We start from the raw sequence: 16,933 nt of genomic DNA, 5'->3' as shown, positions 1-16,933 counted from the left end.
GTCATCACCGCCCCAGAGCCTGGCCGGCTTCTCTCCTGCATCAGAAAACACCCCTCTGCAGGAAGTCCCAGGACCACCCATTCTAGCTCAGAGTGTGCTCTTGTAATTCCCTGTCCTCCCAGGCAGCAGCTCCTTCCGTTATAGCGGAGTGTTTGCATTCGTCTCCTGTCCAACGCTTAACTGTCCCTCTAGAACTGTGAGCTTCAGGAAGAGAGGAACACCGCGGGTCTCGGGGGTTGACCAACTTTTCTGTAAAGGGCCAGCTAGGTTTTGTGAGATACACAGTCTTTTGCAACTACTCCTATCTGCTGTGGAAACCCGAAAGCAGCCATAGAACGTATATAAACAAAAGGGCATGGCTGTATCCCAATAAAACTTTATTTACAAAAATAGGCAGAGAGCTCCATTTGGCTTGTGGGTCATCATTGGCCCACCCCAATCTATATGAATGGTCACTGTGCTCAGAGTTGACAATTTTATAGCACCTACTATGTGCAAAGCCCTGTTCTATATGGTTGCCGTGTATTCATTCATTGAATGGTTTGAACGACTGTGGGGGCAGGTACTGTCAGTGTGTTCATTTGCAGACCAGACTGAGAGCTCACAGCGACTCACCGCAAACACACCCAGCCACTAAGTCAAACTTGTGCCTGGGCAGTCTGGCTCCAGAGTCTGTGCTCTTAACCCTCTTGGCTGGTAAATGTATGGACGAATGAGTAGTCAAATGAGATTGCAGAATGAAAGTCTTCAAAAAGAATAAAATAATACAGAGGTTTGAAGGTTGGGACGGAACTTACCAAGCAAAGATACTACGTGCAACTCCCCTGACCCGAGTCTTCACCCCCAGGCCTGCATGTCCAAGGCAGGCCCACCTTGCTCGTTCCCTTTAGAATGGGCTCTCCTCAGAGCCAGTATCAGAAATGGACGGCCCAGGAGGTCGTCTGGAAGTCCCACCCCACGATGGCACTCTTTGCCTAATTGTCTCTGCCTGTGTCCAGTCTCTGTGTTTCTTCTCAGGTGAAAGGCAGAAGCATGAGCAGGTTAAGACACTGGGCTTTTGAGTCTTACAGGGCAGATTCAAATCCAGTTTCTTCAGCCTCAGTGTTTATGTCTGTAAAATGGGGATAGGAACAGTGCCTATCACTTAAGATAGCTGCGACGATTCAGTGAGATTAAGGGCATCGTAAGCAGTTCACAAATGCCAGGGGCTGTTATTCTCATTATCTTAGTACTCAGAACACAGGAAGGCAAGGTGGGAAATCAAAACCACACAAGAATAGGGTCAGATGAAGAGCAGTCCCATGTCCGTTCTTTATTAGCACATCCACTATTTAATTCAGGGGGCTACGTGCCACTTAAATTTTCAGAATGTTTGGGAAATTGACATAGTGTTGGCAAGCCACCCCCCCAATATAAGAACATTAATAGTTTCCTTGAATACCTAACATTTATTATCACCATTGTCTTATAAATGAAAGAATATTTTAATACCCCACCTGTAAAGAAAGTAGGAAGGATATAATCTGAGAATAGCGAACTAACAACAGTGTCCCTGCTTCTCTTACTCATTTCCAACCTAAGCCTCATTTTTCTCATCCGCAAGAGAGTTAATGGTATGCACACAGGCACACGTGCACTGGTCTAGCTGATGAGCCTGCAGCAAAGCGGATGGGGGGGGCGCTGAGGGGCTCTTTGCCCCCTCCCCTGGGCTTCCTCGTGAGCTCCTTTCCCCCTTGCTCAACTCCCTTCTCTCCTCTGGACTCTCCTGGGAGCTGAGAGTGGGAGGGACCAGAAACAGCCACAGCATCTGATCTCAGAGGACTTTCTTGGGGGCGAGGGTGGTGGCGGTCACCTGTTTAGGTTGTGGCCTACGTGGGAATGACCAAAAGAGAAGACAATTCCCTCCTCCTGGGAAAACACAGGGAGCCTGGGGAGAGGGGCCTGTTTCCACCCTTGTCTTTGAAGCTCTCTCCAGCTGGGTGGGGCGGGGTGTGAGCCCCAGCTGGAGGGCAAGGTCTGAGGGAGAAGTTTTACTATCTCTGGAGACAAAAGAGCTTTTGTATGTTAATGGCCTCTGGGTGGGGTGGGGTGGGGTGGGGTGGGGAAAGGGGAAACGGTTAATGGGAATGAGAATGAGATTCTACAGGAGACACAGAGAGCTGAGAGATGGGGATGGGGCTGGCACGAGATGAAAGGGAGAGCCCGAGGCAGACGCTGAGAGGGTGACTGGAAGCCGGTGGAGAAGACTTCAGGAAGAGAGCCTTCCCTCGGGCCAACTTCGGCTTTGGCCGCTCGGTCCTGAGCGCTCAGAGAGGTGTCTGAAAAGGACGTCAGAGCCTGAGCTTCCAACCTGGGCACCTTCTCAGACGAGCCCTGCAGCTCTCAGTAAGTGACACGCTTTCACTGAGCCTCAGTGTACCCATCTGTGAAAGGGAAGTGGGGGGGCGGGTCCTGGACCCTGTGGTGGATCCAGTAATAGGAAACAGGAGGGGGTATCCCCAATGTTTTAAAAGCTCAGACCCGAAATATTCCCAGCTCAAGGAGGGGACCACAGATCTTCCAAGCCTACCCGAATCTGATTGGCTACTAGTGGGTGAATGGAGCTGGGTTTCCGGCGAAGAGTTATTTAATAGATGCCTTTTATTGGAGGGACAGAGACTTGTGAGTTTGAGGCCTAAGAGTCGCAAAACTGCTGCCACTGTTCCTTCTAGCCCTGGCTCTCTGAGAACTGAGTCAATTCAAGACGCAGGTCTCTCTCCTGGAGGCCAGAGAAAAGGAAGATGCGGCCGAGAAAAGAAGGGAGGCAGGCAGGTCGTTTTCTTCTGGCACATGCTAGACATTTATCAGGAAAAAAATTCAGATCAATGGAAGGAAATCAATTCATGTCTTAAAAAAGAATTATCCCTTGACCTGACCTTTAGGGAAGGACCCTTGGAGGCTGAGGCCCACCCAGAAGCCCGCTGGAGCCCTGGGGAAATTCAGGACCCCCGGAGCTGGTTGGATTGGAGCCCGGAGAGGCACATGTTGCTACTGCAGCTGCCTTGGTAACTCGGGGGGCAGGCGGAACACGGCCTCCCCGTCTTGTACGGTGCCTCGCCAATCCAGTTGCCCCTGGAAGAAAAAAGGTTCCAGGGAGATGGGGTCAGAGGGCAGAAGGGAGTTCCGTGAACAACCTTTGCACAGGTTTCCAAATCTCAGCACTGCCAACAGACTGGCTGTACGCCCTTGGGGAATTCACCTCCACAAGCCTCAGCTTCTCCGTCCGTAAAGCCGAGAGAAGACCTCCCTGCAGCAGGGAGACGCAGTGAAGATGAAATGATGGAGCCACGTGTGCGTGCCCCGAGCACCAGGCCTGGCCAGCAAGTGACTCCCCCATAAGTGCTGAAGTGCGGATGCTCTTGTTCTTCCTGCCACCGCTCACCCCACCTCAGGCCACCGCTCACCCCACCTCAGGCAGACCTGGGTTCCGAGCCTGTTCCTAGATGCTGCCGCCTGCCAACTGGTGACAGAATAAACCGCCTCATCTCGTGAGCCTTTACTTTATCCTCTGACTAGAACAAATCAATGGAATGGTGTCCGTAAAAATGATGTGAAGCTGCCCTGGCTGGCGTAGCTCAGTGGATTGAGCGCGGGCTGCAAACCAGGCATCGCAGGTTCAATTCCCAGTCAGGGCACATGCCTAGGTTGCAGGCCATGGCCCCCAGCAACCGCACATTCATGTTTCTCTCTCACTTTCTCTTTCTCTCTCCCTTACCTCTCTAAAAATAAATAAATAAAGTCTTTAAAAAATTACATGAAGCTACCTTGTAACTTACAAGAGTGCTGTGCAAAGGAGAGCTAGAACGCTTAGACGATGAGTATAATTCAGTCACGGGGGGGCGGGGGGGACATTTCCGTGAGGCCTCCCTACGGCCACTGCCGTGCATTTATGTCTCCGATGGCCTCGTCCCAAGTCCACCCACCTGCTCCCGAGCCCATCCTTTCAAACGCCCACGGCCGCTGAGAGGAGGGGCCTAGGGAGGCGTGGCTTAAGGGTTGCAGACTTTCTCTCTGGGGCGATGAAAAGGCTTTGGAAATAGTGGCGATGATCACACAACACCGTGGGTGCAATTCATGCCACCGAGCTGTACACTTTAAACATGGCTAAAATGGCAAATTTTACGTTGTATGTTTTACCACAATTTCTAAAAGGTAATAATGTAATATATTTTATGCTTCCAACAGGTGAGTTGTATGGTATGTGAATTATGTCTCAATAAAGCTGTTTTTAAAAAATAAAGGAACACAGAACACCACCTTCTCCTGTTCAAGAACCTTCCGTGGTTTCCCATTGCCTGTGCAGGAATTGGTGAATTTTTTTTTTTTTTGAAAGGGCCAGATAGTAAATATTTTAGGCTTTGCAGGCCAGATGTCCCTATCACAGGGAAACAGGCACAGATAATATGCAAATGAATGCCTTTGCTGTGTTTCGATAAAACTTTATGTGTAAAAACAGGCAGCGGGCCAGAGTTTGGCCACAGGCGGTAGTCTGCCAACCCCTGGCTTACGGGCTCACGTCCGCTACTCTCCGGACCACTCCAGCAGCACTGGGTCCAGTGGGTCGAGCTCACACACCTCGTCTCCCAAAACTTTCCTCTCCACCCCAACCCACAGGTTTCTCTTTTCTGCCCTCTTTCCCCTCTCAAGGCCAGAAATCACTCCTCCAGCTCTTTTGTGCACGTGGCTGCCTAATAATCTTGCTGTTGGCCTACAGTGTTGGTTATCTCTGTAAGTCCCAGTGCCTTATTTCCCCACACTTTAAATGAACACTCTCTGTGGGCAGAAACGGAATCTTTTTTCTTCAAACATGGTTACTGAAGGACCACGAGGAAAGTCAGCCCGAGTGCTTAGAAAAGTATGTCCTTCTGGTTCCACGGGGAACTCATTCATTCATCCTCCCAGAGCATCTGCTGGGCACGGGCCTGTGCCAGGTCTGTGAGGACACAGTTTTCTAAAGGCCTCTCGGGAATTAGAGGGCAGGGAGACGGAATGGTGGAGACGCCAAGGGCGATAGAATCAGAGTTGTTCTTTTTGGTTTAATTGAACCACTTGGAAAAATGATCTACTGCTTGAAAAAACAAAGGGTTGGCATCACTGTAATGAAAAGATAGAGAAATGAATAAGATCTACTTCCCATCCTCAAAGAGCCTGTAACCTAGTCATAATCGTGGCTGCCACTTATTCGTCAGGTACCGTGGGCAGCGGTGAACTGTGACCCTCTGGGAACCGGGCGCTGTTGGCCCTGTTTACAAAGAGGAGGCTGCCGGGACAAAACGGCTTTTCCAGAGCCCTCACTGTGCACCCGGGAGAGCTAGGAACTAAGCCCAGGTCTGGTGATGACAGTAAGAACCAACACAAACCCAGAATGTCTCATGAGCCTGGGGGCGTTTGCTGGGTCCGCTCACTTGATTCTCTCAACAATTCTATGAGAGAACGTGCATCCACTCTACAGATGAAGAAAAGTCATAGAGAAGTTAAGTTAAATTACAATTCAAACCCTGACAACCTGGACCTCAGGGTCTAAACATCCTAGCAACTACGCTGTTAACAGTCAACGTTGTGACAATTTGATATATCAGCAAATAAAGTGGAGGAGTTCTGTAAGCTGTATGCATTGGAATTTGGTTGTTATTTCTTTCCTTGTCTCATAAAGCTGGGCCACAATACATGGTGTCAATAGACGTTACCATCTGAAAAGTACGCAGCTGGCGAGTGTACGTCCAGGCTACCCATGACTTCCAGGACATCGGGATGGCGCAGCGGACATAATGTGGGGCTTGGCACTAAGAGGCCTGTGTTTCAAACGGCTCTGCTACTTGCCGGCTTTGCGGCTTCTCGTAACCTCTCTGATCCTCAGTATCTTAATCTGTGAAAGGGAAAATCACCTTTCGGTGTCCCTCCCTTGTTTCCTTCTTTCTCTTCCTTCTCTTCAGTGAGACAATAAGGTGAGGGTATTGATATTTTGTAAACGACCAAGGGTTGCATGAGAGTCAAAGTTGGCTCTCGTCATGTAATTTTAAAATTCTAAATATCGAGTTGATTTAGAATTTGTTCCTGTTTCTGTCCCTGTAAGAACCTGTGACTTTTGCAAGCCTGCATCCTGTACATCGGATAGAGACTCCCATTCCCCTTTCTCCGTGTTTCCAGGGCATGAAGACCACGCGTGACCTCTCTCCCACCAGGCTGACTGGCGAGTCTGATGAGCGGAATGTGCTCATCCTACCCTTCCATTCCTCTGGGGCCTGCCAGCCTGCCGGGCACACAGCGTGTTCTTGGCGGCTCTGGTCCGTGTGGTGAGCTTAGCCGGGCCGGCGCTGCTTGTGTCGGAGGAGGCCCGTCCGTGGGTGTGCAGGTCTAGCTCGACAGTGAGATATTTGGGAACACACGTGGCTGGCAGGTCTAAGCCACAGTCTCCACTACTGACTTCATCAGCGAGACTGCCTGCCCACCTGCCTCGGTCCTCGTCCCCACCCCCCATCGATTCTGAAACCTGGGTAAAGGAAAAGGGTCATTAATGGACTCTAAAACTACCAAAATGCCTGGCATTGAGGTTACTTAGAACAGAGGAAGGCAGGGTGTCCCGTGTGCCTTCCTTGTCTTCGGATTCTGCCCGCTCCACCTCAGGACCCACCTCCCCGTCCCGGGGCCCCTCCATCCCAGGGCTGCACTTACTTAATGGCGTAGTTACAGACCAGGTACACCGCCTGGCGCCAGGTGCTGCCCCAGACGCTGATGCTGCCGCAGGTGTGCAGGGCACAGCCCAGCCGGCTGGAGGACGCCCACACCATCTGAGGGAGGACGCAGACGAGGGCGGCTGAGAAGGATTTAGGGGGGCCCAGGCTCCTTGGGGTGGGGAGCTCCTTGGACTGGCTTTAGTGAGGGGGTGAATGAAGTGAGGTCTGCCTGCTCCAAGGTGAGGGGGGCTGGAAACGCTGAACTAGAATGTTTCTCAAACTTTTCTTTTTACTACAACCAACAGTAAGAAGTCAGTTCTAGTGCTCGCTTTGGCAGCACATACACTAGAGCTGGAAGGATACAGAGGTAGCGCGGCCCTGCGCAAGGACGCCATGCAAATTCGTGAAGAGTTCCACGTTTTAAAAGAAAGAAATTTTATACTCTTACGCTGTGAACATACACACAAAAAAACTTTATGAACCAATATTTAATTTTATCATGTGAAATATGCTAATATTTTCTGTACTGTTTTATTAGGTCTTTTTTCTTTTCTTTTCTTTTTTTCTTTTCTTTTTCCCTAGTGACCACTGTTTGAAAATCGCTGTTGTGTTGGGGGTTAAACGACAAGCTTTGGACTTAAACAGCCTTGGGTCAGAATCTCAGCACCACCAGCTGAGTGGCGGTGACCAAGGCACTTAGCCACTCGGTGCCTCAGGCTCTAAAGTGAAGGCAACGATATCTCCTGAGATGTTAGCAACGACATCAGTTTAGGCCTTACCTTTCTTAGAGCGTCTCAAGTCTAGAATTTTAACATTAGCTCCCAGTGAATCTCAGAGAGCCCGAGGGGAGCCAAAGAAGGTATCTGTCACACAATTGGAAGTTTCTGTCTTATTTCTGACAACGTTACATTGCATCACATTTTTATGTGTGATAAATGTTAACATATTCAATATTAGCACTCAGAATATACTATGATTTTTGTAAACTTATTTTGTCACTTCTTTTTTTTAAGATAGTGGGAGCCTAAGAAAACAGCAAATACTAGAACATGTTTGGACCTACTGAATTCCAAAGCACTCTGGAACTTGTCACACCACACGTCCCCACCGTGGGGCCACACAGTCTGGCCGGTCCCCCTCGGACACTCAGTACCGGATGCAGCCCACCTCAATCCAACTCCCCAGGAACATGCTTATCATGCAAAAGGAAGTCTACGTTTTGCTTGTAATCTCTGTCCCTCCGTTCTCCCATCAGCCCGCAGTCCGACGGAGGGGTACCTGGGTGTAGTGGGAGCACACAGGGCCGCTGCAGCGCCAGGGGCAGCGCGGGGTGCAGTCCGCCGGGGCTGGAAACAAGTAATGCTGCCGCTCCTCGGACCATGCTCTCACGAGGTCCACCACCGAGTGGTACCTGGGAGGCAGAGAAGATGGGGCACGCTGGGGCGGGGGAAGGGAAAGTCGCTCTGCCAACAGCCTGCGCGGTGAGCATGTTGAGTGACTGAGTGAGGGAAGGGCAGAGGGTCACTCACCGGCCGGTGTGGATGGAGAGGTTCTGGCCTACGTATCTCATCAGCTGGGAGGGCCCATGGGCCCAGATGCACTGGGTGGCCCAGGCCTCGGCGGACCTGGCCAGCTGCTCGTCCCAGACCTGGGGAAAGAGAGGCCATGAAATTCCCAGGGGAACAACCACCATCTTTAACAGTGCCCAGATGCGCACGTCTACCTGGGACCGTGCCTCCCTCTCCCTTGGAACCCGGCAACCACCCACGTGACAGATGAGCAGACTGAGGCTCAGAGAAGGCCTGTGACTCCAAGGCCAACAGCAGGTCCACATAGGAACCGACATGCACGCCCGGCTCTCTGACTCCTAGTCTGGTGCCCTCTTCTCTTCACGGGCCTCCATGACTCGGCCCCCGTTGCGAGCAGGGTCCCAGGGGGTGGGCCCTGGAGTTCTCAGCAGCCCCTAGAAGTGGCTGAGCCCAGGGTGATGGGAATAACTGACTTTTTATTTCATTTATTGTGTTTTTAAAATGTATTTATTTAAACTTTAAAGGAATTTGAAATATTTTTTGAACAATGAAAGCATGCGCAAGGTTAATACGTAAGGAGGAAAAGTGGGAAGCCTCTCGTCTCTGTCACATGTCCCTCCAGCCTCTGCGCCTGCTAGAGGCGGGCGTCACCGTGAGCTTCCTGTGTCTCTTCCAGAAACACCCCAGATCCGTGCGGGCATGTGCACTGCGACTGCACATATGGTTACATATAGTTATAAAGATACACACACACACACACACACACACGGCAGCACGCTAGGCATTCTGCTCAGCACCTGGCTCTACCAAGAGAGGTCATCCTGGTGACCAGTCCACACCCGTACTTGGAGAATGCCCTTCTCATCCTCCATAACAGCTTCATAATTTCACAATGCACGAATGCTCCAAGTTTTATAGCCTGAGAAGGCATTGCTTAAAAAAATACTAGTTCCGCCCTGGCCGGCGTAGCTCAGTGGATTGAGCGTGGGCTGTGAACCAAAGTGTCGCAGGTTCGATTCCCAGCCAGGGTACATGCCTGGGTTGCAGGCCATGACCCCCAGCAACTGCACATTGATGTTTCTCTCTCTCTCTCTTTCTCCCTCCCTTCTCTCTCTGAAAATAAATAAATAAAATCTTAAAAAAAAATACTAGTTCCCTTCCAGCTCTGACTTCCTGGGATTCTCTATTTGTTTCTTCAGCAGATATTAAATGGTATTTCTTTTTTTAAATCCTAACCCAAGGATATGTTTATTGATTTTAGAGAGAGAGAAACATCGGTCAGCCGCCCCCTGTACACACACTGACGTGGGATTGAACCCTAGTATGTGCCCTGACCAGAGATCGAACCCACAGCCTCCCGGTGCACGGGATGATGGTGCTCCAGCCAACCGAGCCCCCTGGCCAGGGCTTGAACAGTATCTCTCTAGGCCCCAAGGACTCACAGTCTAGCAAGGAACGAGATGTGACACAGTCCTGGAGGGTGTGAGAATGTGAACCAGGCCGGAACTTTCTTGGGGCTGTGGGAGGGAAAAGGCTCCTTGAGCAGGGGTCCTCTGTCCTACAGGCAGAAGCCAGCCCATGGGGAAGAAATGGGGACACCAAGAGAGGGCTGCCAGCATCTCCCCCGGGTTGTCTGACTCACAGAATGTTAGGAAAACAGAGACGTGACTCCTGTAGTCAGTAGACAGGAGGGGACCCGAGGGGAGGGGCACTCGAACATGGAACCTGCATTCACTGACCCTCCCCGAGGAGGCCCCTAGGGAGACGTCGGTCTCTCGCTCTACACTGCAGCCATCATTAAACACCTGTTGAAGTGAGTGCCTTGCACTCACAACTGGTGCTCAATAAATGTGTCATTTGTTTGAAGATGGAGGGCCCTCCATGTGCCGGTGGCTGTGTTGATAAAAAATGAGTCAGTCAACGAACAAACACAGGTTCCCCCACCTCTGGGTGCCTGCCACTCCTGCTTCTCTCCCCACCCCACTCCGCTCCTCGTCACCACCTGCCATTACAGTCCGCATGTATTTCGTTGATGTTTGCTTTCTGTCATCCTCACTAAAATGTAAGTTCCCTGAGGGAAGGGCGTTCGTCCATCCTGTGCTGGGCAACGTCTTCGAGGCTCAGCACGGGGCCTGGCTTTAAGCAGGCACTAGTAAGTGAATGGATACATTGCAAATGAATTTGCAGGCTGTGTGTAGCCAGTCTTGGAGGGCGTAGGACTGGCTATCTCTTACCCTAAAGAAATCTGTGGGTGGGCTGGCAGCCTGTGTCTCCAGGCTGGTTTGGGACGAGGGTCCCAGAGGAGGGACTGGGGTGAAGAGAAAGGTCCCTCCTTCACTCCGGGAGGCTGGAGAAAGAGCCATCAGTCCGGTCCCTCTGAGGGCAGACTTCCCAGCTGCCTCCCATGGCCAGCTGCCAGTTTTCCTCAGCTGGGGACGCCCAGGCCCCAGCCCCGCAGCTCCCAACTCTACTCTACCGGCTTGCGGGGGGGTGGTCTGGGTATGTCCATCACACCCCCGGGGCAAAGAGACAATAGCGTGAAAAGCTCCAGCCACCCACCCGCTGCAGGGTGCCAGTAGGGAGCCAAAATTCTCGGGCAGGGTATTGTGTTGGTTGCAACAACAGCCTTTAGCAGCAGGCAGACCCGGGTTGAAATCCCAACTGGGTGACCTTGGGCAAATGAATTCTCCACACAGGCATTTCCTTGGAAAATGAAGAAGACATTTCCCACCTTGAAGGAGGAGGGCCCTCAGCGTTGTATGAAGGGCCCGGTGCATAGTAGGTGCGCCACCAACAGCCGTCCCCAGCCCCTGACTTCCCGAACACCTGTGCAATCACCTTCACGTCCTCTCCTTCAAAATGAGCGGCTACATCCTGTCCTTTCCACAGGGTCCAGACACCCAGACGCCGGCTGGGGGCCAGGCTGGGAACGGTGAGCCCTTCCAGGATGGGTTAAGACAAGTGGTATTTGCCGGGAGTGGGGCTGGGGAGGGCATGGGGACTCACCATATACTCCATGTTGGCGGCTGGTGGGTGCACAGTGGCCCTGATGTGGTTGTGATAATCCAATAAGGCACTCATGTCCCGGGCAGAGATGTGGCGCTTCCGCCGGTAGTGGGGCACCCCCGAGCCACCCAGGGGATGCAGAGCTGTGCTGTTGGGCCAAGCCGGCACTGGGGCGGCACTGGGCACCAAGGTGTTCACTATCTGGCCTGCCCAGAAGATCAGGCCTGCCAGGCCCACGGTGCCAGGTAGCAAGGGCATAGCTGGCTGAAGGGACCACACACGTCTGCCTTGTGCAGTCAGGGCTAGCTGCCTGGAGGGGGTGGGCATAAGGGCACCAAAGCCTGAGTGTTCTCCAGCATTGCCACCCCAGAGGATGCTAACCCTGGGAACTTGGCAAAGACGTCCTGACTCAGCTCTGGTCCAGGTGCCCAACACCCCGTCCTCCCCACGCCAGTGGACTCAGTGGATTGGGCAGCAGGAAAAAATGCCCAGGCGGCAGCTAATCTGGACCGGGACCTGGGTTGAGGTGGCGCTACCACTTCAAAGCCAGGGCTCCATCCCACCAGCCCAGGAGAAAGACACCAGTCCTCCCCGTCCCGGACGCCCTCTTCCCCCCTCCTGCTTTTAGCCCTCGGAGGGCAGGGCCAACCTTCCCCAAGGCTTAGGGAGGGTGCTCTCGTCCCTGAGCCACTGCCCTTTCAGAATTGAGAGCAAGACACAGAAAGATCCACACGCGGAAAAATGAAAGAGGCAGAGAGAAAGAAAGGAAAAAAAATGGGAAAAATGAGAGAGACCATAAAAAGAGATACAGAGAAAAGGAATGAAAGGAATAGGTGGAAGGATACAAGAGAGAATGAGAGATGATGATAGGAGGGGAAAAGGGAAGAACAGGGGAGAGACGGAAAGAGAATAGAGAGAGAAAGGCAAGGGGATAAAAAAAGAACAGAGAAGAGGGAGAGAGAAATAGACTTAACGAGAGGCTTGCAGGAGACCATGCGGCAGGCTCCCCAGGGGCGCGTACCCAGGACAGGCAGCCCAGGTGGGTGGCAGGAGGCGACCAAGGAGGCAGGGGACCTCTGCAGACACCCTGGCCCGCCTGGCAGCACAGCGAGTTTAACAGTCCCCCGGGGGGTTATTGGCATCTGACATGCCCTGCCTCTCAGCCCCCTCCCCTTCCAGCCAGGCCAGACGCGGACCGCAGGCTCCGCCCACTGCCCGGCTGTGGGCTTTCCTCTTCCACCCGGTCTAGCCTCTGCTGTTCCCGCTGCCCTCTGGAGCGTGCAGGGGCAGGGATGTGGCAGTGGCAGGGATTCCTAGAGGAAGTCTCAACCCACCTTGGGAGATCCTGAGGCTTCGCTCTGCCTTCCAGACCCCAACATGTTAAGGCCACTTTGCATCCAGGGCATTTTCTGACTGTTTTCCCTGCAAGGCCCTCTGGCCTCAGAGCAGGCTGTTAACACGGCCCACCTCATAAGCACTTACTATGCACCAGACATGGGCTAAATGCTTCGTACACGAGCTCAGCCAGCTCTCAGAGGCAGACACTACAGCTCTCCGTTCTGCAGGTGAAGACACTGAGTCCCTCAGAGGTGACAGAACAAAAGTCGAGCAGGCCTACCTGCAAAAGAGCCGGGATTCAGATCCAGGTCTGACCCTCGGGCCCTATGGGTGTGTGAAAGGATGCTGTTTTTGGAACCGGACCAACGTAGGTGCAAAGGGAAGAAGCCAGGGGCACATTCGCCGCGATGCCGCTCACAGCACCGCGCAGCCTCGTTAGTTAAGTCTGTGACCTGCGCTCAAACCCCACGACTTCACTCACTGCCTGGGTGTCGTCCTTGGGCTAGTTACTCGACCACTTCATGCCCCCCTGTCGTAGCGGGACCTGCCCAGAGCACGGTTGCAGGGATTAGACATGCCAGCCTTGGTGGGGCGCTCCGGCAGCTCCGGGGCACTGCGCATGCGCATATGTGTCTTGCAAGCCCCTTCGTCGTCGTCCTTCCAGGTTACAAAAGCTTAATGTTCTCCCTCTGACTAATTGTATTCTCCACGAGTGACAAGCAGTAGTTTTGTATAAGAGGGGTAGACTTACAAGAAAGGTGTTATATAAAAAAAAAGTTGAAGTGCCTGCAAGCCTCCAGCCTCCTCCCCCAGGCAGAGCCAGGTGGTGGAGCAGGGCTGGAAGCTGGGACTGGGCTACCCAGGCAGGGTCCTCCCCAGACACATGGCAATCTCACCCCAGGCAGCCACCTAGTTTCAGCCTCCTCAGCCCAGACAGCCCCTGCTGCCGAAGCACACACCCTCCTTCTGGAGCAGCTTCCTCCAGTCCAGGCGGGACTCGGGGCAGGCAGGGCAGGCAGGGCAGCGAGGGATATAGGAGCTGCCAACACAGACTCGGCAGGGCTTTCCCCCAGCCCACAAGGATAAGAGAGACTGGTTCCAGCCTAGCCCCATCTCAGCCTCCAGTGCGCTGGGGGCCCCGGGGCCAGTCCCTAGCCTTCTCTGGGCCTCAGGCACCCCATCGGAGAAACTGGACTAGGGCTGTTCTGCCTAGAGTGGGCTGGGATCCACAGGTCACTAGGGGGAGTCCTGCAGCCCAGGGGCGGAGGACACAGCCTTGGCACTCAGGACCCATCCCAGGAGTGCCAGCGATTACGCCCCACTCTCTCAGGATGCTTAACATGAACTTGTCCCGGCGCCTGCATTGGCTCAGGGCACATCCGTCTCTCACAGCTAACTCGGGGGTCGTGACCTCACCCACTGCACAGACAAAGGTACCGAGGCACACAGAGCCTCGGTGACTTGTCATAGGGCCTGGAGCTTGTTTGTGTGAATATCCTTGCACATTTACAGAATGCACATACATTCACTGTGCACACATCACACTTGTACACGCACGCACACACTCACACAAGCACATCTTTCTCCCACAAATCACAGAGACAGCCCATTCCCCCAGCCCCTCAGATCCTTTCTACTGTGCACCCTCAGTTACACAAAAACCCACCTTTTACACATTTAATCCTATCTCATACATATAAGCTGTTTGTACTTGCTCCTCAGTGCCCAGCATCATTTTAATCACTGTACAGGTATAAGCCCATGCAACCTTCAGAACAACGCCATCTGGTGGGTACTGCTGTCATCACATCCATTTTTACACGCAGGAGAAAGCTGAGGCAAAATGTGCCTGGGGTCACACATCCTGTGGGTGGCAGAGGTGGGATAGGTACGTAGGCAGGCTGGTTCTGCTGTCTCTCCACAGAGACAGGCAGACACGCATGGAGGAAGGTGCAGCTCCATGCTTCCGTCACGCATGCGGAATCACCATCTCCCACCCTGTGCGTTCACACACTCACAGAAACCCAGACCTCGCACTGGGGGCCAACACACAGGGGCACCCCTGGCCGCTCCACCAGGTGGAACCCTCTCTGGTGTCTTCATTGTCCAAGGCAGGTTTCCAGTAGGTAAATACTAGAAAGTGGGGGCAGGAAATACTCGGGGGCAACCCGGATGAAGGCCGTGGCTGGGATCTCACTTTGGGGTAAGCACGCTTTCTCACCCTTGGGATCTTAATCACTCTGGATTCAGCTACCGCTCCACCCACACCCTTCCTGGAATTCCCTCTGCGCTTGGGCGGAGAAAGGGGAAGTTGGTCTAGACCAGCGGTTTTCAACCTTTCTCGTCTCATGGCACACACAAATACTTGCTAAAGTTCTGCAGCACACTAAAAATATATATTTTTTGCTGATCTGACAAAAAATAGGTATAATTTTGTTTTAATTTCTTAATTTTTACTTATTGATTTTAGAGAGAGAAGAAGGGAGAGAGAGAAAGAGAAAGATCGATTTGTTGTTCCGCTTACTTATGCATTCATTGGTTGACTCTTGTATGTGCCCTGACTGGGGATTGAACCCACAACCTGGCATATCGGGATGACACTCCAACCAACTGAACTACCCAACCAACCAGGGTTAAAAATAGGTATAATCTTGATTCATTCACACCAGACTGCTATTGTTGTGCTGGCTGTCGTCATATTCTTATTTGACAGTCTAAGAGAAAAGAGGTCAGTGCCTTTGACTAAACAGTCAAGGACTGCATACGTTAAAAACTCTTGCAGCGCCCCGGTTGAAAACCACGGTTCCAGACTACGGCGGTACTCGAAGTGGCACAGCTCCTCGGCTCACAGGGAGCCTGCGCCTGTGACCCTCCTCTGTGGCTCACCAGCTCCGTAAACTTTCTGTGCCTCAGTGCACTCCTCCGTAAAATGACAGATGGCATTGCTGTAAGGATTAAACTAGTTAGTACGTCCAAAGACACTCGACACAATGCCCAGCACAGAGTACGCGGTCAATCGATGTGACCTATAATAATAGCGAGTACTAATAACAACAACGCCAACATTTATGTGGCACGTACTCGATGCCAGGCACTGAGTGCCTTAGAGGCAGGGTCTCGGTGAGGCTCCAGTTTCATGGGTCCAGTCTCAGGCTCCCCGTTCTACAGATCAGGAAGTGGGAACTCACAGGGAGTCAGCAACTCACCCAAGGCCACACAGCTACTCGCAGCGGAAATTGGATGCCAACACGAGGTCTCTCTGGTCCTTTTCCTGCAACGGTTGCCTCTGAGAAGAGACTGTGGGACAGGAGCCTGGCACTTGAGAGAGGAGACTGAGGAAGCTGAAAGGCCTTTAAGGATCTTCTAGGTCATGCCCTCATTTGTCCGTTGAGGAAAGAGGTTCAGAGAGGTTACGTGACTTGTCCGAGGTCACACAGCAACGGGCAGACTCAGGGCTGCAACCAGAGCTATTTAACTCCAAATCCGAGTGGAAGAGGGAGGGAGCTCCAGGAAGGAGAGCACACGTGGAAAAAAAAATGCCGTGGTGGTCCAGACCCTTCAAAACTCTCCAGGACAAATGTTCCAGGTTCTTCGAAAAGATGCACTGTGAGAAAATAAAAGGGATGCGGGAGGAGTCAGTGGACACTTAAAAAATACACATTTTTTTCAATGATGTAGACTAAATTCTAACGTTTAGGGATGTGTGATCAGGCCATAAAACTATAAAGAAACACAAAGAAATAGTGTAAAAGCCTGGCTATGATTGGGGCGGGCCATTTCTTGATCTGAGTGGTGGCTACATGTGGTTCATCTTACTAGGTTTATTTTATGTGACTTTCTGTACTTGTGTTTCATTTTATCAGAAAAAGATTAAAAACAAACAGCAGTAGTAATTCATACAGTGACACCTCCCCTCTGTTGCCACCTTAGCCGGGCATGAGGGTTTTCATCTTCTTTTTAAAGGGCGAGGACATGGAGGGAGACAGCCGGCCCACGGTCACACAGCAAATACGTCTGGGAGCCAGGACTCGAACCCTGTGGCTTGTGCGTCTCCGTAGCTCAGCGGCAGCTGGGCTGCCGGTGGTCGCTCCTGACCCAGCCCGGGGAGTAGGAGAGGTCTCCCAACAGATTCAGAGAAGCTGACTCCTCAGAAGATAAAGCACACCCAGAAGCACCTCTGGGTGCCCAGGTCTGACTCCCACTCTCTCTGCATCCCCAAAACAGTGTCGTTTCTTTGTCAGGGGACCTAGAGGGAGGCCGGATGGTCTAGTGGGCAAGGACCAGAGGTGTGGAGTCGGATGGGTGGCCTGGCCCTCAGGACAGGGCACGAGCCCTGTCTAAGCCTCA

The 16,933-nt window shown here is 52.4% G+C and overlaps 1 protein-coding gene and 1 non-coding gene across 3 annotated transcripts; one reads left to right on the top strand and one right to left on the bottom strand.

Moving 5' to 3' along the window:
- Positions 1-2,492: 2,492 nt before the first annotated feature.
- On the bottom strand, positions 2,493-12,378 carry R3HDML (R3H domain containing like). Of its 2 annotated transcripts, none has more exons than XM_036009864.1 (6): positions 12,218-12,378; positions 11,249-11,558; positions 8,243-8,361; positions 7,992-8,124; positions 6,712-6,827; positions 2,493-3,111 (listed from the first exon to the last, which is right to left on the bottom strand). In XM_036009864.1, the coding sequence occupies exons 1-6, from the start codon at positions 12,241-12,243 to the stop codon at positions 2,979-2,981; spliced, it is 837 nt and encodes a 278-aa protein (XP_035865757.1). In that variant the 5' UTR covers positions 12,244-12,378; the 3' UTR covers positions 2,493-2,978. The 2 variants fall into 2 exon arrangements, with proteins under 2 accessions (XP_035865757.1, XP_028379420.1); XM_028523619.2 differs by having other exon boundaries at positions 12,270-12,378.
- Positions 7,035-7,136, top strand: LOC114507140. Its single transcript, XR_003685411.1, has one exon. It is a non-coding gene; the product is annotated as a U6 spliceosomal RNA (small nuclear RNA).
- Positions 12,379-16,933: the final 4,555 nt, after the last annotated feature.

The sequence above is a fragment of the Phyllostomus discolor genome, chromosome 9, assembly GCF_004126475.2.
Source record: "Phyllostomus discolor isolate MPI-MPIP mPhyDis1 chromosome 9, mPhyDis1.pri.v3, whole genome shotgun sequence".
NCBI classification, from domain to species: Eukaryota; Metazoa; Chordata; class Mammalia; order Chiroptera; family Phyllostomidae; genus Phyllostomus; species Phyllostomus discolor.
The sequence above is the reverse complement of the archived record's forward strand: the minus strand, read 5'-3'. Positions and strand labels throughout refer to the sequence as shown.